This window comes from Sander vitreus, chromosome 2 (assembly GCF_031162955.1).
Source record: "Sander vitreus isolate 19-12246 chromosome 2, sanVit1, whole genome shotgun sequence".
Lineage (NCBI taxonomy): Eukaryota > Metazoa > Chordata > Actinopteri > Perciformes > Percidae > Sander > Sander vitreus.
Window position 1 is genome coordinate 10,558,250 of NC_135856.1, and position 25,143 is coordinate 10,583,392.

The 25,143-nt window shown below is 41.5% G+C and overlaps 3 protein-coding genes across 5 annotated transcripts in view; 1 reads left to right on the plus strand and 2 right to left on the minus strand.

The window, feature by feature from the left end:
• The window catches only part of pdcd11 (programmed cell death 11), a 22,399-nt gene extending 9,355 nt beyond the window's left edge, over positions 1 to 13,044 (minus strand). For 2 of the 3 annotated variants that reach the window (XM_078276666.1, XM_078276663.1), the window contains exons 1-26: positions 12,974 to 13,044; positions 12,368 to 12,490; positions 11,985 to 12,125; positions 11,693 to 11,857; positions 11,197 to 11,358; positions 10,959 to 11,076; positions 10,265 to 10,440; positions 9,990 to 10,097; positions 9,534 to 9,746; positions 9,283 to 9,407; positions 9,123 to 9,183; positions 7,319 to 7,465; positions 6,968 to 7,219; positions 6,697 to 6,819; positions 6,420 to 6,614; positions 6,082 to 6,252; positions 5,761 to 5,974; positions 5,528 to 5,677; positions 3,474 to 3,586; positions 2,710 to 3,209; positions 2,534 to 2,596; positions 2,193 to 2,289; positions 1,925 to 2,014; positions 1,687 to 1,789; positions 892 to 1,069; positions 95 to 151 (exon numbers count right to left, since the gene is read on the minus strand). In XM_078276666.1, coding sequence (XP_078132792.1) covers positions 95 to 151; positions 892 to 1,069; positions 1,687 to 1,789; positions 1,925 to 2,014; positions 2,193 to 2,289; positions 2,534 to 2,596; positions 2,710 to 3,209; positions 3,474 to 3,586; positions 5,528 to 5,677; positions 5,761 to 5,974; positions 6,082 to 6,252; positions 6,420 to 6,614; positions 6,697 to 6,819; positions 6,968 to 7,219; positions 7,319 to 7,465; positions 9,123 to 9,183; positions 9,283 to 9,407; positions 9,534 to 9,746; positions 9,990 to 10,097; positions 10,265 to 10,440; positions 10,959 to 11,076; positions 11,197 to 11,358; positions 11,693 to 11,857; positions 11,985 to 12,125; positions 12,368 to 12,469 — 3,824 coding nt within the window. In that variant the 5' untranslated portion in view covers positions 12,470 to 12,490; positions 12,974 to 13,044. The remainder of the gene's footprint in view (positions 1 to 94; positions 152 to 891; positions 1,070 to 1,686; positions 1,790 to 1,924; positions 2,015 to 2,192; positions 2,290 to 2,533; positions 2,597 to 2,709; positions 3,210 to 3,473; positions 3,587 to 5,527; positions 5,678 to 5,760; positions 5,975 to 6,081; positions 6,253 to 6,419; positions 6,615 to 6,696; positions 6,820 to 6,967; positions 7,220 to 7,318; positions 7,466 to 9,122; positions 9,184 to 9,282; positions 9,408 to 9,533; positions 9,747 to 9,989; positions 10,098 to 10,264; positions 10,441 to 10,958; positions 11,077 to 11,196; positions 11,359 to 11,692; positions 11,858 to 11,984; positions 12,126 to 12,367; positions 12,491 to 12,973) is intronic. The other variant, XM_078276664.1, reaches the window with a different exon arrangement.
• A 126-nt stretch (positions 13,045 to 13,170) lies between these two features.
• atp5md (ATP synthase membrane subunit k) lies at positions 13,171 to 14,779 on the plus strand. Its single transcript, XM_078276728.1, has 4 exons — positions 13,171 to 13,277; positions 14,266 to 14,370; positions 14,467 to 14,560; positions 14,652 to 14,779. The coding sequence occupies exons 2-3, from the start codon at positions 14,284 to 14,286 to the stop codon at positions 14,554 to 14,556; spliced, it is 177 nt and encodes a 58-aa protein (XP_078132854.1). The 5' UTR covers positions 13,171 to 13,277; positions 14,266 to 14,283; the 3' UTR covers positions 14,557 to 14,560; positions 14,652 to 14,779.
• Positions 14,773 to 21,140, minus strand: taf5 (TAF5 RNA polymerase II, TATA box binding protein (TBP)-associated factor). The gene is made up of 11 exons (XM_078276715.1): positions 20,716 to 21,140; positions 19,752 to 19,980; positions 19,308 to 19,623; positions 19,023 to 19,186; positions 17,857 to 17,992; positions 17,637 to 17,757; positions 17,406 to 17,535; positions 16,520 to 16,684; positions 16,248 to 16,425; positions 15,593 to 15,770; positions 14,773 to 15,349 (listed from the first exon to the last, which is right to left on the minus strand). The coding sequence occupies exons 1-11, from the start codon at positions 21,131 to 21,133 to the stop codon at positions 15,135 to 15,137; spliced, it is 2,250 nt and encodes a 749-aa protein (XP_078132841.1). The 5' UTR covers positions 21,134 to 21,140; the 3' UTR covers positions 14,773 to 15,134.
• Between the last annotated feature and the right edge of the window lie 4,003 nt (positions 21,141 to 25,143).

Genomic DNA, 25,143 nt, shown 5'->3' on the forward strand with positions numbered 1-25,143 from the left:
GAAGAGCAAAGTTACGGCCAACCACATGTTGTAATAAAGATACGCGTCTGCATTTGTTACACAAACTCACAAATCCAACGAAACTCGATCATACCTTGATGGACGTAGGGACAAATGCCACTTGCCTTTCTCTTCCCCAAAAAGGAAAAACCTGAGGCAAAAGAGGAGGCAAAACATAAACTCTACACTTCAAAATTATCAAAATGGGGTTTGAACTCTGATAGTGGTATCAAAAATGTTTAAATTGGAGCAGCTGAGAGTTGATATTGTGCGCCAGCAGTTGCCCATAAATGTATTGGGTAAGCGGGAAAATCAATGTTTACAACAACTTTGACAATAAGGCGCTAAAGATTCCAACATTGGCCTAAACCTTCGATTCTTTTAGGTTCACGGACTAAATAGCCATTAATCACATTTTGTAATTGAAATAAAACATAATTTATTGCATTCTCTTATCAAAACGCTTTGAGGGAATTTAGGTTGGGCTTTTATTGTGAAGGGTAGAAACGGAAGAAGTGAAGCTGTAGCGTTACGCTGCTGTAGTCAGTATGGGAGTTAACAAAAGTGTGTGGGCTGTCTTGGTTTGCACTGGTTTTGATTACGGAGCCTCTGTGTTTTTGCTTTATTACCCTTGGCTACAGTAGTTAGCAAACATTAGCCCGGACGGCTGACTTGGCTTGTTTACTTTATTGCGTGAACGTCTTTGTCAGCCTGAACGTCTGGCAGCTCAATAAAGTGTTCACGTCAAATATTCGTATTGAACGACCAAATCAGATTCGACTGACAAAAGTCTAAGTCGGGTACAGCCCTATCTAACTGTGCCTCAGACCATGTGCAGTACATATTAAAAAGGCATTTTTTCAGCCACAGGTCACTGCTGCATCTACTGACCTGAGCAGCTTATCCTTGCTGTACCCGTCCAGGGGGTTTGGCCTGTAGGCATCAGCCAGGTCAGTGACATCAACAGTTCCCATGCCGCCAAAGGGAAGTTTGACCAGGAGGCCAACTTGTGGCTGAATATTAGTCACCATCCCCAAAGCTACACTGTATTTCTCCAGTTTATGGACACCTGGAAAACAAAAGAATCAGATTTAATTGTTGCATGTGATAAACAATCTGATGCAAGAGATAGGGCTAGGGATTACAAAAGTAGTAGTCTATATAAAGGACGTTCCACTTCCAAGATTGCTCCTGTGCCGCCAGAAATTCCGCCGGATGTCCCTCATTTAGGCTGTTGCCTTGGGCTCTCTTTGTGTTGGCATTTTAAACTCCTGTCGATTTATGCGGACTATGGTTAACCTTTTCTCCGATCTCTGCAGGGTAAATCAAGACAGCTAGCTAGACTATCTGATTTTCTGTTGCACGACTAAAACAACCTTTGAACGTTCCACCTAAACAAGTTCCTTCCCCGAGGCCATTTTGCAGAGGCGCCGTTGTTCTGTATGGCGCTTAGCGCCGCCCAAGATGATTGCGATTGCTTTAAAGAAATGCCAATAAACCAGAGCACGTTTTTCTCCCATCCCGGAATGCTGTGTGGACTCGCCAGACCCTCCGCCGTGGCGCTGTGGAGGAAGGTCTGGCAATGCGAGACTACAAAAGTAGTAACAGCCAACAAAGAAAGGAAACGGCATGTATAACGTGACGATTACAAACCGTAAACATGAAAACAGTCTGAGCTTCTCCTACCTGTGAGTGACAGCATAAAGCGTTGAGGTTTGGAGATCACTTCTACCACTTTGGCATGGACTGCCTGGCCCAGCTTGTACAGCTTCTCTGGGTGGCTGGCCTCCTGAAAATGAGCAGAATTTAAACAATCACAACTGTTTGAAACAAAGGTTGATCTAATCTTTTCTCATAAGCTATAATAACCTTAGACTGTTAAAAATGATCCCATATTCATGCCGTTGAAATATTATAAACTTACTTTTGGGTCGGTGATCATGGCCAGCAGTTCAACTGTCCCAGTAACACAAGGATCAGTGGTGACCTCCAAAATCTTCCTCACTGGATTAAACTGGGGTCAGAAGCATGAACACACTGAAAGCCTCTACTCCAACAACCTCCAAAGTTGTTTGGGATTTATTTTTGATTTGTCAACTTATAAAATCAATGTAAAATGTATTTTTGTGGAGACTGCCGGGGAAACAAAATGAAGCAAGCTACTGCAAGCTATTATGATTTCCCAAACTTACCTTTGATACAAAGCATGTCACTTCTTCCCCGACCTTATAGCGGTTTATTTTTTCTTTTACTGTAACTGCTTTGAGATCTGGACACTTATCAAGTTTACTACAGAGAGGAAACAGAAAGAGAAACAAATAAGAAACTGACAAACCACAAAATCTGAGTGGATTGAGAACAGATATAAAAATACACATCTCTAATAATATAAAAATAAAAAAGCAGACAAAAATGTCAGAATGAAATTGAGAACGCTGTAAATGTACTACTTTACTTTAGGATTAAACAATATTCAGGTTATCATGCAGTATATGATCATGATAATGTTCAATGAACTGTACTATACAATTACCTGGGTATGAGAGTGAGCTCAGGAATGGTGTATGTAAATTTGGGATGGGAGAAGGGCAAGTATCTGAAATAAAACCGTTGAGATTAATTTCAAGTTCAATACAATTTAACAAATAGTTTAATAATAATCTATTCCAAAACGTAAGATGTAAAATGAGACCCTCCAGCAGTCTTTACCTGTGACTGGAGGCTTCTCGCCCTCCGATGACCCTGGCGGTGACCGTACTGCCCACTTTAACAGAGGCAGTGGGGAACGATCCCTGACACACATCTGCACCCTCCACCACCTCAGACACGTGCACGCTGCCAGTGCTTCCATCCTCTAGTGTGACCTGAAGGGAGGTGGGCTTCACGGTCCGTACTTTACCCCGCACGATGTCACCAAAGCAGTAACCCTTAGAGCTCGTCTGATTTTCCGAGGTGGTGCGCTGTCGGTTTGGTGCGGTGCGCTGCCACGACACCAGGGAGAGCCCCTGCAGTTCCTGACAGCTGGGTTCTATGACCTCGACGGCCAAACACATCCCCGCCTTCAGCTTCTCTGACTCGGACAGAAACGTCTCATTCAGGTGGCTGCTGATTTGGATCACAGTCAGCTGTGCCGTGTCTTCCAGCGAGATGATGGCAAAGTCTCCGTCGATGTGCTGCACCATTGCTGTGTACTTTGTTCCTTCAGCTAACTGTAAAATACGAATGGAAACGCACACATACGAATAGGTCAATACCTACATTAAATGATTATAATGTGACTCTGTATGAGTGCCCTCATATGTAATATATACCATCTACATATGTGTGAAAACGTGCGATATCAGGCTGCTCCAGAGAAAGCAGGGTTGGAAAATGCGCGTTCAGTCAAACTTCCCACACACAGTAAATTAAAAGTCAGAACACTGTCATTGTTTTAAAAACACCAAAATGGCATTGGGAAAAGTAACACTCACAGATTTCTTCTTCGCCACCAGCTTGGGAAGGAGGGACACATGGACACATGACGACAGGACGTCAACACGGAGGATGACCGCAGTAGCTTTCTGTCCTGGGGTCAAATTAACACCTGGAGCAGCCAACAGAAAATCATCATCGCTTACATGAAGTGATTTTGAAAAATATATATAAAAATGAATATGCTACTGATAGAGTTTACTTCATGGGGAGCCCCATAGCTTCGGAATTAAAGGGCCACTCCGCCGATTTTACACATGGAGATCCGCTTAGCAGACATGGTAAGTACTACTCAGCCTGTGACAGTAACAGTTCTATAATGTCCTCTGTGGCAATGGAGGGAGCTCTCTAAAGTCACATGTCATCACTTGACGCGGACGTATACCAGTCAGGAAAAGTCTAAAAGATGCCATTTCATTACGGGAAATGTAGGATCTAGGGCTGTGCAATTAATCAAAATTTTTTATTATGATTTTGGCTCCCAATGACCACAAAAACAGAATAATCGAGAAAAACAATTATTTCGCTCAATAAGTTTTGCAAGTAAACTCTTATTTTCTCTTGTGTTCTGAATGAAAAAAATTAAGTTTAAATAGGAAACGTATTTTTTCACTGTTTAAGTTCAATAATTGCAACATCTTTCCAGAAGTCAACGGGTAATCGCGTTAAATTATTGTGATTTCAATATTGACTGAAATGATTATTATTTTTTGCCATAATTGAGCAGCCCTAGTAGGATCCAGTGTTTTTGGAGTTTGACCCATACTAGAGAGCCTCAGCTGCATCAAATCTGACCAGTCTCTTATATCTGCCTCTTCCAAGTCCTTTAACTTTATGGAGGTGCAATACTTAAAGGGGTGATTGAATGCAAAACTGATTTTACCTTGTCATAGTTGAATAATGACAGTTTAGTGGGTAACTAGGACCTCAAAATCCCATTGACACCTCTTTCCTCTGCAAATCTCACAATTTGAAACTGCCTCTTAAAAAACGGGCAAATCTCAACAAGCCGCCTAGTTGACGTCAACTCGGCGGCTCCTCCTCATTTGGCTCTAGTCTCTCTTTGTCACGCCCAAACATTTACATAGGCTACACCACTGATCTGAGGTCAGCTTAGTCTTCTGAATAGGTCGCGCAGATCTCAGACATTGTAAACATTGTTAATTGGCTATTTTATCACTAAATTCACTTCTGAGACTTTTTTATGCGAGAAAATCAACTATGTAGAGGTCAAATATGGGCCGTTTTGCGAAAATTGATGGCTAATTGCAAATTTTGTCCGACTGTGTGTCGCAATTCAGCAGGAGCTCAGCAGGCTACGTGACAGCGGCCGGTGCTGCCTCGCCGCCCGGCGTGTCCTACTTCATAGACTCGCTGTGAGCTAGCTGGATCTCCGTCACGAAGGGAAGCCCGCGGCGCTCCATACCCGCGCAAAGTCACCGGTTCTGGGTTACTGGACTACCAAATGCCGAGGCCCTGATGGAGCTCCAGGGCCTGCAGCTAGAAGGGACAGTAGCAGCTAACGAAATCCCTAATGTTAACACAAATTCCTTAAATTGAAATCGGACACCATAGTTAGCTTTATAAGACCATGGGGTAGATGTTATACAAGTGGCGTGACGAAATTCAAAACTGTAAATATAGCTACTCAAGTTATGCCGGCAGCTGGCAGCCAGCCAGCTCCACGGGGCTTTGAGTATTCCAGTAGTCCAGTACCCAGGGAAACGGTGACTTTAACTGGGTATGGAGGTTTCCGCTTTCTCGTCAGACTGTGTGGAGCTCCTAGCTAAAGTCCGACACGTTTAACCAAATTTGAAATTAGCCATCAATTAAAAAAAGTCTCAGAAGTGAATTTAATAACGAAATGGCCCGACAATGTATAACTTTGCAGTGTCTGCAATTTTCAGCCCAACCAATATTACATACCCTATTAGGAGACCTTAAGGAACAGTGTATAATACCCTATATAAACACTCAATCACCCCTTTAAAAGACAACATGGAGTGACTATCGCAGTGAAATAAATGAAACATTTTACTGTTTAAATACATACCCATGACATGGTGCTTGGTGGCTAGTATGGTAGCACCGGCCAAATCATCAGACTTAAAGGTGGCAGCACAGTCCTTCGCAGTGTCTACAGTCAGCTTCAGCTTCTGACCAACGGACAGAGCGGCCAGCTGCTGGCGGAGATCACCGTTCTCTGAGAGTAAAGACAGAGGTAATGGGAGGTTCGACACTGCAGACAAACTTCAAATGAATAATTAAAGACCAATGCAATCATACCTCTCACAGCTACCATTTCAGCCACAGATTTTCTCTCCTTCAGACCATTGATGAGTCTGGTCTGGACATCACCCTCTGGAGATATGACCTCCGACATCTTCAGCGTGACCAGGAAACGCCGTTTTTCCTCATCCAGGTTGGTCACTTTAGCGAGCACCGTCTGGCCCGACTGGAAGACGGCTATCGTATCGCTGATGAACTTGTCGGTCATGGCCTAAAAATAAATAAATAAATATTTTAAAAAAGCAGAGGAAGAATTTAAGTTGTGAAAACAGACAAGATTTTCAGGTTAGAAGACTCAACACAAAGCCGTTTACTCACCGACTTGGGTGCAAGACCAACAAGCCCGTATGGGAACTCCACAAAGACGCCATAAGACATGATGTTCTTGATCCAGCCAATCAGCTGCATTCCAACTGTGATTTCAGAGAAGTCCTTGGCAACCACTCCTTCCTCCAGGGACCATCTCACTGTTGGTTTCTTAGTGAGGGTCTTTAACAGGGGGAATTAAGGAAAACAGAGACAACGTTCCTGCTTTTCATGATTGACTTACCGAAGCATCAAAACAACAGAATCAATTGTAGCAGGCTTGGGGTTAACTTTTGCAGTTGTAATCAGAAGCACACAAAATCTACAGACTTGTTTTAGAAACAGGATACAATATTCTGTTTGTTCTTGTTGAAGCACATGACGTTTGAGATGACGTCTCCCTCCTGCAGGCTCTCCCACAGCAGAGGGCAGTTGGAGATGTGATCAGAAAGGTGCGTCGTGGGTAGTACGGCTCGGACCTCATCAGGGAGGACGGCCACCTCCAGACCGTTGACTGACTTTTTCAGCACCTTGGCCTCCAGCCTCTGCATCACACAAATACACACGCTGAGGTCAAAATTTGATAAATTGAGATGAAAGAAAACAAAACGTGAGGCTTTAACTTACCTTCCCCACCTCACAGTCAAACTGGGCCGTGGCAGCTTCCTCAGTGTCTCCTGCCGCGGCCTTAAATGACAGCAACATCTTCGCCTTGTCGGGGTCACACTGAAGAACCTTAGCCTTAAATACCTGGACAATCCACGTCAAACAAACAACTTATCAGTTGCCAAATAATAAACAGTTGAAGGCTTGTTTGTAATGGTTCCTAAACAGCTTTAAAACAGACACCAAAAGAACAAACATGATCCTCTGTGTCCATGCCGTTTCTTCTCCTCACCTGCCCCACATAGAAGACCTCCTCAGGATTGATGACGGGCTCAGAGCTGAGCTCGCTGAGCGGCACCAGACCCTTGACGTTGTTGTAGAAACGAACGATGCAGCCAAAGTCTTTGATGCAGACGATGTAGCCATGGGAGACGCAGCCAGGACGGGCATCGGCATAGCTGAGGAACAATGGCAGAGAGCTTTCAACCAGGGCCTTCTTTCTGGTCAGATACAGCTTCTTATTCTCTGCGTCGACTGACAGCACCTGAAGAGAGACACACACAAAATATGAGAGTTAGAAACGGCATGTTACAGATTTTATTCTCGTGGTCTTCTGAGCGTCATTAACCCAAACTGGACTGACCCGACATTTGATCTTCATGCCCTCTATGTACTTCTTCTCTGGGTTCTTAAGGAGGATATCAGACAGGTGTGTCCGGGGCACCAGGCCTTTGATGTGGTCGGACAGATGCACCACCATGCCGTGATTCAGCAGAACTGCCACTGTTCCCTTGAAGAGAGACACATGGAAGAAAGAAGTGAAAAAGACAACTTAAGAATTAAAACAATCTGTGACAAGTGAGAAAACTGGGTTTTTGGGAATATTTTGGGAAATGCGCTTCTTAACTTTTTTTGTTAAGTTGCCAAGCATCCAGAAAGTCACTAAGCTAACTGACTACTGGCTGTAGTTTCATATTTAACAGACTGATACAAAAGGTGGTATCAAGCTCCAACTCGAACTCTCTGCAAAAAAGCATATAAATGTATTTCTCAAAATGTCGACCATCTATCTATAAATTGCAGGAACGTCTGTGTCTGTGTGTGTGTGTTATGCGCATCTCTCTCGAACCGTTAGTCCAATGGATTTCAAACTTGACAGCTGTCTTGCTACGGGCACAAGTAAGTGCGGTGCCAAGTTTAACGTTGTTTGGATTAGAAACACAAAATACATCTGTAAAAGAAGCACACATTGGCTTTTGCCACTCTCCCTCTCACACTGCACACTGAGTGAGCACAGCGCAGGACCAGAGACGGAGACGGTCGAAAAAAGCAGCAGAGCTTTGGCAGCTAAAATGTAACATGCACCTCAGACCCACAAAAATGTGCAAAGTAGCACTACTTTGGACTGTCTGACTTTGATCTCTCTCTCTCTGTGTCTGTATGTATGTATGTATGTATATATGTGTGTGTGTGTGTGTGTGTGTGTGTGTGTGTGTGTGTGTGTAGTGGTTTGGGGTCCTTCTGTAAGTAATTTTGGGGTACAATTTGGTTTTGATGAATTCTACAAGCAGCAATAGCACAGGCCAAGCAATCGGCCCGTTCCAAACAGGCACATTTTACAACGGGCACTGCACTAGTTTCCTTTAAATACAAATGATTTAAAAAAAAAAAAAAAAAAACACACATTCTGATGTTACTGGATTACATTAGGATGCAAAAAGAATCATTTTATGCACAAATTTCTAAGAAATCAACAGAGAATGTGTCCTCTTTCCCCAATAACTGAAAACACACAGAAAATAAATTTTGGGTGTTGGATATCTTCTCAGTCAGTATCAGAAATCAAGGGGGCCAAAGAGCAAAAATTCCCCAAGAAATCTCAGGATGCCCTTAATAAAAAAAAATAAATAAATAAAAAAAGTGATCAAGGTGCAAATATTTCCCCCAAGATTCCTAAAAATATATTTACCAGTTGGGGGCAATAGCCCAATCCTACATTAAGCCATTTAATACACTAAAAGCAGTGTTACATACAAAATTAAAAGTAATGCATAAATGTACTGATATATAGTATGCTTATAGTATAGTATGCTTTTTATTACCTCCGCCAAGAAGGTTATGTTTTCGGCTCGGTTTGTCTGCTGGATTACGGAAAAACGTAAGCACCAAATACTTTTTTTTTTTTTTTAAAAGTACCTCCAAAATGTTGTAAAGGCCCCGATTTGTTTGACATTGTCAAAACAACAAAAGTTGTACACAGAAAGAACTGATTTATATAATCTATCAGCTCTAATGTATAACAAGGCTTAACTTGCTGATTTCATACTGTATGATTCAATTTTTCGAAGTGGAAAGATGTCTTGTGTTGCTTTCACAGATTGAAAAGCTGAATCCAAGTCCTTGTGTGACAGGGTACTGACAGGTAGGTGGGGGTGCTTTATTCTTACCTCTACAACATGTCCGGCCTGAAGATCATGATATCTATAAAAACGCTTGTCAATCACACTCCTGCAATCAAGACAAAAGAAAGTTGTCAACGCATCACATTAGAATTGCGAAGTCCACGCTTGCCATTGAATACAACGCATAAGTGAGGGGGTCACATACTTTCGCAGAGAAGCAAAATGAACTTGGTCCATGGCGCTGAAGTCCAGGATCCTGCAGGTGTGCTCAGTCATGGCCAGCACTCTGTTTTCATTGGCTGGCTCATTAGACTCCTTCAGGTGGTTCCTCTGTCAAGAAGGATACATTTCACATTATTACCCCAATGCTGAGTCAGCAGGAGATTTACAGAGAGCATTTATTTTTCTCAACAGTCAAAGTAGGTTTAAATAATTTATAGCATCACCCCGACTCACGTGTACAAAGGCCAAAGTTTTGTCTGGCAGTTCCAACATGGCTCCAGACATGTGGTGCATAGTGGTCATCTTGCAGTTCTGCACCACCTCACCAATGCGGTCACCTCCAGCAGGAGACGGGTCAACTCTGGTCCCGGGCTGAAGGAGGTAGCTGCGCAGGCTCAGGCCCACCAGACGGGTGGACGGCTCCACATACAGCACACAGGCTCGCACCTGGGTGGATTGATGCAAAACAGGATTAGCCTGCCAAGTTTGTACTCAAATATAAAAAAAATGCATGGAAAACCCATTAACTGGCCACATGTAACACCTTCATTTAAGATTGTTTCAAGAAAGGTGCATTTCAATCCAGATTATCAATTGGAGTGATCGGATCAGAAAGCCGAAAACGACGACAGACACAAAAGGGATGGTTTTGTACAAGTCAACAGGATCCATGTGCCAGGTCCGTTTTACCTCAGCTCCCTCGGTGTAGCTTGAGGTCTGCCCTGGCTCCATGTGGAGAAAGTCCACCTGGCCACTGAAGGAGGACAGGAAGTCCAGGATCAGACCGTGTTTGGTCACCTGCAATACCAACATGTAGACGTTATTCAAATGAAACACAGCTACCACCGAAGTTCTGATAGTGACTGTTAAGGCAGGAGTAGATCATTCACTGGATAAAATAAAAACTGCTCCATATCCTTTGACAGAAGATGTACTCATTACCAAAAATTAAAAGCGGTCTCTACCTTTTTGATCGTAGCTTTGACCAGAAGCCCAGGCAGCAGGTTAGTGAGGTTCCAGCCGTGCTCGGATTCAGCACAAGCCTGGGCGACGGCCGGGGGGCTGACAGAAAGGCGGACCACACGCCCATCGTTCTTTACTTCTTCCACTTGAGAAGTCACATACTGACCCATGGACAGATCTGGACACATGAAACAGACAAATGCTTGCGAGATGTATTGACTCTTTCCTCCAAATACCAGAGTTTCGACATGTTTCACCAAGTCAAATTTAAGACTTTTTGAGACCATTATTAATTCAATTTAAGACCTTTATTACAACATCAACCAAGCCCTAAATTCAGATTTTTCAAGCCAAGTAACGGTAAACTTGCACTTCCCCATAACTGAAGAATAAAATCCTTTTTATGTCTGTGGTACAATTCAAAAATGACTCGCGCCAATAACATGAAAGCTGATTGGCTGCAATACAAGTTGCATGTTGGTATCATTTGTTGTGGTACTACAGCGAAATTACATTTGGACTAGCAAAAAGAGCATTAGAGGTAGTGTTGCATGGACGTAGGAAAAATGAATACCCATTTAAAATTATTTAAGACCTGTTACAACTGTTACAACAACTGCACGATCCAGGTGGAGCAAAACCCTCCTCTGCATCACAAATGTACATGACAGGCGATCCAAAATCCTTTTGTCATACCTTCTGGGCTCTGTTTATCTTTCACTGCTTTCTTGTGCAGGAAGGCTTTGGTTCCATTGATGCCAATGTCCACTATGTAGCCATGATCCTCCACACTCTCCACACATCCGCTCAAGACCTGAGTTGTCAAAAAAATAACATTACCATAAACTGTTGGATAAAAAAGGCAAGCTGAATGTTTACAATTTTCTTACCAAATATTTTACTGAAGATGCTCATTTTTTTTTTTTTAACTCACCATGCCAGCTTTCAGAGTGGTTGAGGTGAGAGCCTTGTTGATCAGCTTTGGATTGATTGACAGCTGGATGCTAAGAGAGCCTCCTCTGGCTATATCTAACTTGGCAACCACACACCTGAACACCATGCCAGGGTAGAATATTTGTGGCAGAGAGCAGATCTCCTGTGAGGTAAAAAAAAAAAAGGAAGAAATGTATGTATGTATGTATGTATGTATGTATGTATATATATATATATATATATATATATATATTACACACACACACACACATACACAATATCCTGGCATATGAGTAAACTGTTGACGTAACAAGCTCAATGAAGAGCCCTTAGTCTAATGTAGTAAATCATGATCTGATTCTAGACTCCAAAGATCCAATAAAACCAAAAAGCTCACAAAAATCATCCTATACAAAGATATTGACAAAATCTGAACCCATATTTTTCAGTTTCAAACGTGTACTGTACATCATTTCAAATCATCACTCCAAGCCTACCTCTGTATCAGCTGACTCCAGTTGTTCGCTGAGGAGCTTGGTGTACGAGTCACAGATGTTCCTGATGCTGAGATAGCCTTGCATGCCACAGGGCAGGCTGACTGTCACCTCAAAGTCAGTTACCTCCTTCACACAGCCCAGCATCAGGATACCCTCCTTCACATTCTGGAAAATGGGAAAACACACAATAGCAAGTCAGATAATGTGCTGAATATGCTTCTTTGATTCACGGGAGTGTTACACATTTAACAAATTATATAAAACGAAAGTTGGCTCTTGGTAAACGGATTACCTTGATATGTAGAATTTCCACACACTTGGCTGCTGCATTTAGCGTCAGACCATCTCCTTTGCCCGTCTTTGGCTTCTTGAGCTTCTTTCCGTCATCTTTGACCGCCCCCTTTCTTTTTTTGGTTTCTGCTTTTTCGTTCGACTGCGAGAGAACAGCAAACTATTGTTAACATACCATCTGTTTGAATATTACAGTATTTATCCTCTGTCTGAAACGCTCCATTTTAGGGCCTGATATTGTGTCCTCTCTTTGGGGATTAGTCATAACTTATACACAGTTCATACACAGAGTCTTCTCCCAATTCTCAGTGACTTGTCCAGACAAATCAAAGGCTTGTTTTCACAGTAGTATGAACAGAAAGATAGGAAAGAGTGAAACTCTACCTGGAACAAGTTGTCCACTTCAGTCCGCTGAACCACTATTTTACTCTCTGTGGGCTTCTTTGCTGTTCCTCCTCGAGGGAAGTCCTCCTCCACTGATGCCATGTTTGATGTTGTTTCAGACGTCTAAGAAAATGAAAGATACTGGCAATAAACAAATCATTTCAAACCACTAATCTGCTGATGATACCAAAAAAAACAGTAAGTTTATGCTAAGTGACGAATGGATGTATGTAGCCAAGTATTAGACCCAGTTTGTGCCCCATGTATCCAACGTTAAATAATCGTTTTTATATTTGAGACTTGTGCTAAGAATGATAGCACGAGAGTCACAAATCATGACATGCACATAGAATTATGCTAACCACTTTCTTGGAAAAAAAGATAACCAAGTCCATTAGGATCAGTTGCAATACTGCTGCACATAATGTTACCACTCAAAATGCACGAGACAACATGAGCAACTTGTAACGTTGTCGTATTTTAGCACTCGGGCTAAGCACAAAGCAAGTTTGCCAGCAGACAAAAGGTTTACTCAGATCGAGACAAACTCAAATTTTGATCTAAACAAATATGAAATGGTTCTTTCAGTATGAAATGTTTCCTTACGTTAAATCTCCGGCAAAACTCACATGTTGTTCAGCAACACGCCATGATCGTAACCCGGAAGAAAAACTCATATGGGCGTTTCATTGTTGAGCCAATCACAGATTAGAAAGAATGATTGACACCGTTATTAGTCATTCAGTGGTCGTTTTACACGACCCCTTTGATTGACATTACTTTGGACCAATGCTGACACACTTTTGGATTGCTAGAGTAGGCGGGATTTCCTAGTGAATTTAGCATTGCGGCCTCTCTCTGCTGAAGGGCACTCGTCTCATTCTGCTTGCACAGGGGTCGAGTATTAAAGGTAAGTCGTAACACATTTACAAACAAATTAGCCCATTCACTTTGGTTTTAAGAATGCTGAGTAACGTTAGCACACATATGGTCTTTAAACGTCTGTGTGACAATGTAATATGTAGCTAGCGTTCTGAAAATTAAACAAACTAAGGTTAGCAGGCTAACCTAGGAAGCTAACGTTAACCCTAATAACGTTACTGTGTGTGTGCTATCTTATGCAGTTCCTGACCGATGAAAGTCAGTTTGACCAAAATGCCCACTATTAGTGCATTTGTCAGCCACACTGTTTTTTAATTGAAGGGGGTTAACTTGACAGTAAACATTTTCTTATATGTATGAAAGCAGCATGTCAAGCAAAACCACCATTAAAGTTGCACACTCTTATGTAATAACGCTATTAAATTCAGAAATGAAGCAATTGCAAGAAAGTTGTTTTTGTGTGCGGCGGGTCAAAATGAAATGCTTCCTGAAGTATTTTACTAACGTTAACGTGACTTAGTTTTTACACACTCCTTCCTGTCAAGTTGTCAATACCGTGCATTAATTAAAGTATATGCTGTGTGACTAATACAACGTAAAGGTCATTTTAGTAGTAGGATTTTTTTCATTATCAATTTAATGTCCTGATTATTTCTTGGTTATCGTAGTGCCTAAGGTGACGTCTTCAAATGTCCTACTTTGTCCCAAAGATATTTGAATTGCTATCATAGAAGATTGTAAAATGAATTGACAGAATCTTAATTCACTTAAAGTGTATTTATCAACATTTTCTGTCAGTCAACTGATCGTTTCAGACTACCAGATTATGTTTATCGGTGTTTTAAACCCCCAACGTCTCCTTCCAGGCAGCGCTGCCCTGCACTAGGATTAGGACTAAATTAGGTGCCTTGAACTCAACCACTGCAGCGCTTCCTGGAAGGAGACGTTGGGGGCTTAAAACACTATCGAGCACCAGAATATAATCACTCAAATCACCACTATTCTCCTTGTTACAGGACCATTAACAATCCATCATGGGAGGACACGACGCAGGATCCCAGCATCAGTTCACTGGATTTGCAAAGTACTTCAATGCATACACAATCACAGGAAGGAGGAATGTGAGTTGTGTGCAACCTAACTTTTTAATTAAGATTTTCATACTCTCTCTTGCTCTATGAATTTCTCATCATGCCTCCTTTTTTTTTCCCCTTTAGTGTGTTTTGGCCACATATGCCAGCATACTAGCCATTGGCCTTTTCTTCAAATTGAAGCCCAAGAAACAGGCCGCTGTCACAGAAAAGTGATCATGTAAGTGCAATAAAGTCACTCCATCCTATATGTATCTTAGGAAAGTATTGCCCCATCCAATTAACTCCTAACCCCTATTGTCTCCTTACAGGTGTCTATTTTGACCATCATTTATAACAGCTAGGAGTGGAGAAAGCAGCTGGACATGCTTGTAATAAAATGAGTGTTTGGTTTCCCTATGTTAACAATAAAGAAAATGTATGCCCAAAACGTAGAAAATGTGTGTTTTATTTACACCAGTATAAAAGACTAAGATACGGAAATGTCAGCCACGTGTTGAACAAGCTGTACTCATGGCAGTGATTTAAAAAAACAGTCCTCAATCAACAATGGCACTTAGCATGGCGAGGGGATATCTGCAGTAGATCAGCTTCATTTATGGCCAGAACAGAAGTCGGCTAATTTAATTTGTATCTTCAATCACTGCCAGTTTCTCGGCAGAGGTGATGTGATGTTGATAATACAGTTTGGTTTTATCCCAACTGCACCACAAACCTCTTCAGTCACCTGTGGATCGTGGGGACCAGACGTTAATTTTGAACTTCTATAGATTATTTTCTCATAATTCAATGTCTCATGGATTGTAGGCCCCAGTGGCCAGCAGCAGGTTCCTGCGGGTGAAGTGAAGGTGTATAACAGGTGTAGATTTAGACATGTAGGTGCCCAGCAGAAGCTCCTGAGAGTTATCTTGTAGATGGACGTGTCCTGTAGCTGCTGTGAAATCATCGGTCTCTAAATCATCAAAAGCTTTCATGGCATCCCACAGACGAACCGTGTTGTCCATTGATCCTAGAATAACAACAATGAACATTGTCACTGCAAGTGTAATGTAGTGTAATTGCAGGAAGTCCACTCAAATCTGCATTTGAATACATTGAAGATGTATAAAGACTGCAGGGGTATGGTCTTTTGAAAGCTTCATTGTCTAAATGAGATTTTATGTTCAACAAATGTGGCTGAAAATGCATTCAGTTTAACTGTATGTTATTAAATATACAACTGATGTCAAATTAAGAGATGTAGGTCACCCACCGGAGGCAAGGATCTCCCCGTCTCTGCTGAACCGGAGCGAGTAGATGGTATCTGTGTGGCCTTTAAGCTCTCCAATCATCAGCCCATGGCCAATGTCCCACAGAAGAACTCTGCCATCAGTGGCTCCTGAAGCCAAGAACTTCCCATTGGGAGAAAAGGCCAGCGCATGGATAGGACCCTGGAAGAAAGAGTTAAAAGACCGGCTCAGTAGTGGTCTCTGCAGTCAATTCTGCTAGCTGTGCTGCAGTATCTGTGAACCTTAAGCACCTTTCACTCTGTGGGTGTGAAAAAAAATTCTCTGAACAGCCTTACTTTATAGGATCCATCAGAAATTATAGATGTGTTGCTCCAAGCATACACAAATGGTGTAGACCGTTTATTTAATGTTAAATTGGCTAGTTTAATTTTTAATTGACAACCTAGTTTTGATGTATAATAGGAATCGCATCACAATATTTGCTGGATGTGTGTGACTTGTCATACTGCAGGACACCAAAACTAAATGTAACACGAATGACATTTTCTAAAACATGACATTATTTTGTCTGCCTGATTTCATTAGTTTAAACCACAGATTTGGCTATATATCGTGACATGGCCCTACTGCTGAATGGGAAAGCACAGATCAGGGCCCTGCTATGGTGACCAGTCTGACCTTGTGACCGGTGAAGATGCGGACGCAGTTTCCGTTCAGGACATCCCAGAGCCGGATGGTGCGATCAGAAGACCCTGTGGCCACATAATTAGAGTTGGGGTGGAAGCGGGTGCAAGTGACATCAGCTAGGTGACCAGAAAACATCCGCAGAGGCTGGTAGTGATCTGTAGCCCACAGACTGTTATAGAGAAAGCACAACATAGGACCATGACGAACATCTGTAGGTGCTGCTGTGTATCGACAGTGTGTTTTCCTCTGTTACAGTTTCTTACCGGGCAACTCGGTCATGTCCCCCGGAGACAAAATAGTACCCATGGGGGGAAAAGTGGGTGTCCCACACTGGGTAGTTGTGGCCTTTGTAGCCCACCAGACAAGTAAATGTTTGGAGACTCCATAGCCTGACTGTACCATCTTCAGAACTTGACAACAAGTAGTTTCTGAAAAGTAAAACGAGAAGGTCAACAGGATTTGCCTATGTGTTACGTTTAGACACACATAAAGAAGGGGTAGTCAGGGGTCTCTTCACTACGTGCCTGTTTTTAATACTCTTGATCTCTACTTCTCATAATTCATATTTTTTTAAGTCCCTATACATCACGTGTCAAACTCGGGGCCAAATCCGGCCCCTTGCAGATTTAGATCCGGCCCATATATCAATTTGGGTTCACAATACATTTTGGCCCGCCTTGTTGTGCGCCAAACCAAAAACACAGGAAAGTGTTTTTTAAACTGCAATTACCTGACATTCAAAGCAAAATATGGCAGATTTGCCGGCTCTGTGACTCCGAGAGGCAGAGAGTTTTCATATTCAGGCTGTGAAACAAAAATGTATCATTGTTTCGCTTGATTTGCTAAATTCCATGATGGCTTTTGTAGGGCTTCATGTCAACAAAAATGCGACAAAAAGCGTACAAAAATTTACAAAAAAGGTGACAAATGTAAAAAAAAAATGTAAAAAGAAAAAGTGACATGCAGTAACAAAGGCACGTCAATAAACTCTACATGTCTGGCTCTTGGTGTGATTCTCTTTTTCCAGCGTGGCCTTTAGTGAAAATGAGTTTGCCACCCCTGCTATACATGGTTTAACTGTTAACGTGAGTGCACAGGCTGACAATAATTATGTAAGCTGTCAAAAATGAACAGTGAAATGATTTATACCTGTCTGGGCTGAAGCTGATGCCATACACCGGGCCACTGTGTCCATAGAGGATCTTTGACTCACTGGCCGTCTTCTCATCCATGATCCTCTCCAGCACATCGTCTGACTCTTTGTCGATCAGATTCAAGTCTTGAGAGAGAGAAGAGGGGGGAAAAAAATGACTTGTGTTATAAAGTCAAAATGTGCGGCGGTCACAGTCATTCATCAGTGGTCACAGTCATGCACCGTACCTGCTGCAGACTTGACCTTGCGGAGCTTTTTCGGTGTGACGCTCCACACCCGTACTGTGGAGTCAGCGAAGCCTCCCGCGATCAGGCTGGAGTCATCTGTGAAGTCCACTGCAGTCAGACCCTGCGGGGCAAAAGGTGAGACAAATTCAAAATGATTCTCCTGTCGTTGACGATTAATTGTCCACTCGCTACCACTTGTTTGGTTATTATGGGTTATTACCTGGTAAGCATTGAGAAAACTGTAGAAGCAGATGGAGGGCAGGTTATCTGGTCCCAGGCGGATCCTCTTGGTGGCCTCCTTCATGTACATGATCTTGTCCAGCTTGTCTGAATCCTTCAGTTCTGGAAGAGGTATCCTGAACAAAAAAAACAATAACAACTGTCACTGACTGGTGTGTCCACAAACAGTTTCAAACTGAGCTTTCAAGTTAATAACTGAAAATATGTACAGTGGTGTGCATAAGTTTATGAACCCATGCTTAAGTTGACTAAAAAGAGGAATAAAGAAAAAAAATCATCTTTCGGAAATTGATCTTAATGCCTTAATTAAAAAAAAGAGAAAAAATCCAACCTTTAAGGACACCAATTTTCTTTGTGAATGAATAATGTATCGTAAATAAATAAATGTTCTTCCTTAAAATACAGGGGGCATAAGTAAGTACACCCCTATGTTAAATTCCCATAGAGGAAGGCAGATTTTTATCAATCAAACCAGCTATTAGGCTAACTGAAATAAAACCATGCCAATCTCTAGGTATGGTGAAGGGTATGTGATGATGTGGGGCTATTTTAATTCCAAAGGCCAAGGGAACTTTATCAGGATGCATAGTATCCTGGATCCATGAAATAACTGGTCTTTAAAAATAAATATCTGCCTGCCTCTATGGGAATTTAACATAGGGGTGTACTTACTTATGCCCCTGTATTTTGAGGAAGAACATTTATTTATTAACAATACATTATTCATTCACAAAGAAAATTGGTGTCCTTGAAGGTTGGATTTTTCCTCATTTTTTTAATTAAGACATTAAGATCAATTTTCAATTTTTTATTCCTCTTTTTAGTCAACTTAAGCATGGGTTTATAAACGTATGCACACCGCTGTATATGTCTCTTTTAAACACTGAAATATGTAGAGACTTGGGCATTTTGCAAGTACGGCACTATTAACTGTCTTGTACTGTGTATGAATAAGTAATTTGCTTCAAATTGAAAGTTTGAATTAATGCAATCATTTTCCGACTGAAATGTCTCCAATCACAGCATCTAACTTCTAATGGATCATACTGTACAACGTACAACGTTAGGTGATGGAGACAAAAAAAAAAATGGACCAGCAGGAATCGCTTAGACAGAGCTATATACCAGTGTATCAAAAACCTCTACCTAGTTTGAGAAGGTGCATTAGGATCCTGCTTCTTGCTCTTGGAGCCCATGCTGTCCTTTTTGGGTTTCTTCTTCTTGGGTTTACCCTCCTCATTCTCTGCCTCCTCGTCCTCATCATCAAGAGGCAGCTCAATTTCCGGTTCCTTCAGCAATCCATAGTAAACCTGGTTGAATGAATGATAATGAAACAAGAACACGTCACAGTTGTTAAAAAAAAAAAAAAGCACGGGTAGACAAAGAAACCAAAGAGGCCATCATATACGCGTGTCGGTGTATAAATCCAACCTTAGCCTTATTGGCCTCTCGTTTGCCCTCTCCTGCCAAGCTGCCGGACATGGCATCAATCTGGCCCTTGCTGCGTGGCATGCCATCAAAGATGTCAATGTAGAGGTGCTCTTGTATGATATTCCAGATCTGGTTGTTCTGACGCTCCTGCAGGTGCCTCTTCAGCAGCTGGTAAGAGTCACGGGAGATACGCAGGACGAACTTGCTGGTGCGGAAGTCCATCAGGGTCTCGTTGCCTCTCATGTGCTCCCTCTTGGACAGGCTGGACAAAATACGCAAGTCGTCTTCGTAGTAACACTCTTGATCGCCACTGAACCTGAGATGGAGAGTAACAAAAAAAAAAAGGTAGGATTTATCAACTGTGCAGGATTTAATGCTACCCAAAACAAAATCAAGTTAACTGTTTATAGTTGGAAGGACATACATCGTGTCAAGGAAACTCACTTCTCAAAGAACGCCTTGGCCTCACTCTCGTGATTGTTGTACACCAGTTCCAGATACATGTGAACAAACAGCGGGTAGAAGAGCTGTGACAGCTCTGCTCGGTGACAGTCCAAAACCGATTCTATGAACTTCTTCAGGCCGCTGTAGTAAACCTGGTACAGAGGAGGGTCTCCCTGCTGGTTGTAAGCGGACAGCACCACGTTGACATCTGGCTGATCCTCCCCAGCAGCTGTTACAGAAGAAGTCTGAGTGAGATGTGCATTCTATTGGTATCGGCTAACTGCAGCTTATTGTATTAGTCTTAGGTTTTTCTTTTAAAGATTACTTTAACTGATATTTAGGTGAAGAATATAAATAAAATGGCTTTATAACACAACTTTTAAACTTGACAGATGACAACTAAGGCAACTCCATGACAAATGAGAAAACTCCAACTGTTGTGTGAAAAAAGTGGAGTATTTTGTCAGACTTTTTGTAACATTGTTATGACAGGCATGTCTATAAAGCACAATTTGTTTTGTATCTTTATTTGCTGTTACACTTAAACTAAAGTGCATATTGGCTCATTTAAATGGGAAAATAGTTAACTGAATTGCTTAACTTGAAAAAAAAACTCTGTCATCCTTAAAGCCAAATGAAACTTTGAAACTGTACACTCAATGACCACAAACACACAATACCTGTACAATATAATGTAAACCAAGCATCCCTTAAATGCATACAACCTTTGTGGAACTTTTTTTAAAACCTTAACTGAGCCTCTGAGAGAGGATTTTAATCAACATAACGAAGTTTGTGTATTTCTGGGTCATTGAGAGCACGATTGTAGTAACTCTATAGTCGTAAACGTGATAGTTATCCATGGAGGAAATACTTTTAACTCGTAGGGGATGTTATATCAACAGGAAACGCAATAGCGTTTCACACAGTAAAACGACAGTAGTAGCCAAGTTCTATATCGGACCTTTAGTTGGCGCCTGAGCTACAGCCGAGGATGAGATGGTCACCCGGTTGAGAAGAGAGCTCGCATCCCCGCCTTCTTTGTCCCCACTGCCCGCAGCAACCCCCGAGCCTGCACCGGAGGAATCACTCCCCTTCAGTTCCAGTGAATCCTCCGGTAATCCCGCTTCACGACGCAAAATTTCGACGGACTCGGTCAGTTTGTTCTTCCTGAGGAATTGCAGGACTGCCAGCAGCGTCTGCTGGTCCTCCGGGGCTCCTGCCGCAGATTTATTAATTCCAGCCGAAGCACTGGACCCGGGGGAGGTAGAGAGCACTCTTCCGTCGTTTGCATTATTATTTCCAAAGCCATCGTTTGATGGTTCTGTTTTTATGTCTTTTTCTTCGTTCGTGTCGGCCAGACCACCTTGTACGGCCGCCATTTTAAAAATGAAATGCGCATGTGCGAGGTTTAAAAACGGAAAACACGATCGGTGTAAAATCAGGTCACTTGATTGGTGCTTATTGATGCAGCGTCATGCTGTGTAGAGCAGAAGTCCCGCCTCTCGTCACCAGCAGCTGTAACCCAATAGAATTTGGTGGTTTATGAGTAAATTGCGACATCCATTGTAAATTGGACTAAATCCTAATTTATAACCCAAAAACAGGTTATATTTCTGCTCCAGTAGTTTCTAAATAAGCTTTTTGCATATGTACCATGCATAACTATTGCACCTGTTGTCATTTCCATTCTACTGAAGCTTAGGTAACCTGTACGCATTTAAACAGTAATTATCATTTTCTTTCAGAAGTGAAGAAGTTCTATTTATACATACGTTTGTGTGTGCACTTGAAACTGATTTGCATATTTTATTTGTAATTAGAGATGTACCATTTTGTACCAGGTGGTGGCACTTTGGTCCCACACAACCCCTGCCCAGTTTTGAGTGTCCCAACCAAAGGATCCCTTGGACAAATGCAAAGAAAAACAGAGTCGCGAATAAAAAAGATGATTTACATTATCAAATAATCTAGTGATTTTTTTCTTGATAAATCAAGTATTTGTTTTGTCAATTAAAGGTCAGCAAATTCACATCACATGTTCCTAGAACCCATGGTGACACCTTCATATGTGTTGTTTTGTCCAACCAATAGTCAAAAACTCAAAGATATTCAATTTTCTATCATAGAAGAGTTAGAAAAACAGAAAAATATTCACACCTGAGAAGCTGAAACCAGTGAATTGTTTTTTCTTTTTTCTTTTTTGGTTACAAATAGATCTGCTGTATTTCTAACCTTTCTGCTTGGTCATGCTTTTTCATGATATATCCTTCTGTGCTTGACAGTCTAATAGGATTTTATAGCTATCTTCCCCTTTATTTGATAAAAAATAGAAATTAAAATAGAATTGTCTTAACAATTTACTCAATTCAGCTTTGCATTTTGCAAAGTTTTATTATGCAACTTGTAGCAGAGAGGAATAGAAACTAATACCACATACAAGTATGAGCAGTACTCACTTTGCATTTTGCTGAGGCTGGATTTCTGCCTATATAGTACAGAATAACATACCTTCCCTCTCTGAACTCTCTGTCAGAGACACGCTCACATACCGCTGACTGGGCATCTTTCGGGTCAGCACAGTATCTGTTTTCATTTCTAGGAGACTGTCAGTAGAAAATGAGAACAATATCATTTTATTTTATTTTCAAACGAGCCGTGTTCACTCACTGACAGCATTTGTCATTTGTTTCATATCTCTTCTGTACAGTATTTTGCTCAATATCTGTCTTGATTATTATAACACCTCATAGATTGTAATATCTGTACAAACCTTTGACTAACTTATTTCTCGCAAGCTCAGATGCACTTATAGAAGCTTTTCTCTCCATGCCCCGGCTCATCCACACTGGATATCATAAGAGTGATAACTCAGCAGCAGGTTTATCGTGCAGACTAAGGACCATAGTGAGGGGTGGGACAAAAGAAGGAGAATGGATCACAGCAGAAGCAGCAGGGCGTTGTCTAACATTGCGGTGGTGTAACTCCATGTGGAGGAGAGATGGGGGTGGGGTTGGTTGGTGGGTGTGGGAGACAAAACACATATTACACATTAACATCAGCAGCTCAGGGCACTGTCAACAGTGCAGGCTCATTGTAACATGTCTCCTTTTGGTGTCACTGAATGGCAATGACAATGTATGTGGTTTAATACAATCAGCAATTTTACTATACATGCTTAATATAGCTTTTGTTGTATTCACCTTCTCTCTTACCTGACAAATATGCAGATGACCAGGGCTGAAACACGTGTGTCAGGCTAAAGGTTATTGATTTTAGATCAATAACTGTTCCCTTCAAATAGTAATTTACACAGTCTGCTGCACTGCAGCAATGTCCAGCTCCTGTGCCACCATAAAGGTACCACTGATGTGTGCTTTTGTATTTGAATAGAATCACTTCACTGTTTTGTTGAAGTGCTTTTATTTTGAAATGATGGAATAATGAAAGAAAAATCAATCTCTTCTGGCTGCTTTAATGCTTCATGGCAGCCCATCAGTGTTGACAGTGAAATGAAATAAAACTGAGAGATTACATGCGGCAGTAAGCTGGTACTCAAGGATTGAATTGTTTCAGTGAGATAGACTACTAGATTTTGAGGTAGACAATTTAAAAATTAACATATACTTCTACACTACATGTCAGAGGGAAATATTGCACTTTTTTTTTTTTTTTTTTACTTCTCTACATTTATCTGATGGCTGTTAGCTTCATTTGCACACAAGCTCATAAAATGTGATGCATTCAGTGCCACCTGGGTCATCTGAACGTTATAATGCTGCTTACACAATAAAACATAATTTGACACCTTTAAAAGGATCATTCTTCATAGTAACTACTGTTATTACAATTTCCTGCTTTGATATTTTCACAAATACTTTTACTTTTAATGGAGTATTCCTGCAATGTAATTTTGCTACTTTCTCCTCAGTGCATTTGATTTCATCCACTTGTGTTAGATGTCACTATATTAAAATTAAGTGGCTCTCTCCCCCTCTAATATTAAATGTTGAAATTAAATGTTATTACAGACAATTCAAACCCAGGAACCCTGCTGTCTCTGAACTCTGGTCACTTTTCCAGTTGCTTTTTAAATATAAACTGACCATCTTCACAAAACCACCCTTCCTAACTAATCTTCCGTGTGTGTGTGTGTGTGTGTGTGTTGCCTGATATTCAGTTTATGTAAAGCTGCTCACATGCTGTTCACAATAGTAATGAAATGGTCGAGTTAGGTAGGGAAAGACACATATTCAGTTGGATTCTCCTTTCACACCTCAGTGATTGCTTTTCTCGCTTCCTCTTGGTGTGTACAGAAGCTGGAAGACTCTCCCCCCACCCCCTCTCTGTCTTTGCGAAGGGAGGGAGCAGGGTGTGGCATCACCCAGACAGCTCTGTAGCGGCACACAAAAAGACCCTAAAAGAAAAAGGCTATTTCATGTGCATTTAAACCCCTGAAACTTGTATTGCTGTAAAGCCACAATGTACTTTTTGAGAGCAATAAAATAGTATGTAATCTAAACATTAGAAAATCACTGTAATGCATGTTTGAGCATTAAACAATGTTCACGTCTATGTCATTGTCATGTCAGTTGCTCCCATTCCTGTATGCCACTTGGTTTATTCACATGGTACTAACCAGTCTGGTGCTGATAACCACTAACATGCATTACTGATTTAAATGAAAAGGCTTTTGCTTTGTGGTTACAGTGTTAATGTGGTTACAGTGTTAATGCGCTTTATGGGTGTCCCCTCAAGCTGTTGTGCTTATGTGCCAATACAATTGTCCTCTGATGAGATTGGAGGAAAGGTTTTGGTGTTGGCGGCGTTAGCTCAACTGTGAAAGAAGAGAGCAGCAAATAAAAATGTCAGACGTTGGATTTATATTAGTTTGATATCACTTTTACGATTGTCCGGGAAATTTGCTGTAGTGAAGAAGAAAAAAATATTGTTAAAAAAGCCTTGCTTTGCAGGAAAATGTGTATGTGCATGTTTGTGTGTGAGGAAACAGAGAGTGGTGTAGTCCTGGGAGTGCAGAGTGGGGCGTGGCAGTTTTCTAGCTGTCAGTGTTTTTTTTTTAATGCATGCACGTGTAGGGTAGGTTTTTCTCATCTGCGAGAAATGGTGCAGTTGAGCTGCATCTGCTGATTACTTGAAATATATTCACCATCTCTGTAAGATATGTCTTCTTTTGAAGGGCCTAACATTATAAGAATGCTCTTATAGCATAAGATGACAACTACACCTCGAATGCCTTCTTATACATATTCACATATATATTTGCCACTCAAATTATGCTTCTCTGGATCGCTGTGTTTCTCCGTCCTCACTTTCTTATGACGGTGTTAGAAGAGAGCGAGCGTGTGAAGCAGACAATCTGTGACACTAACTG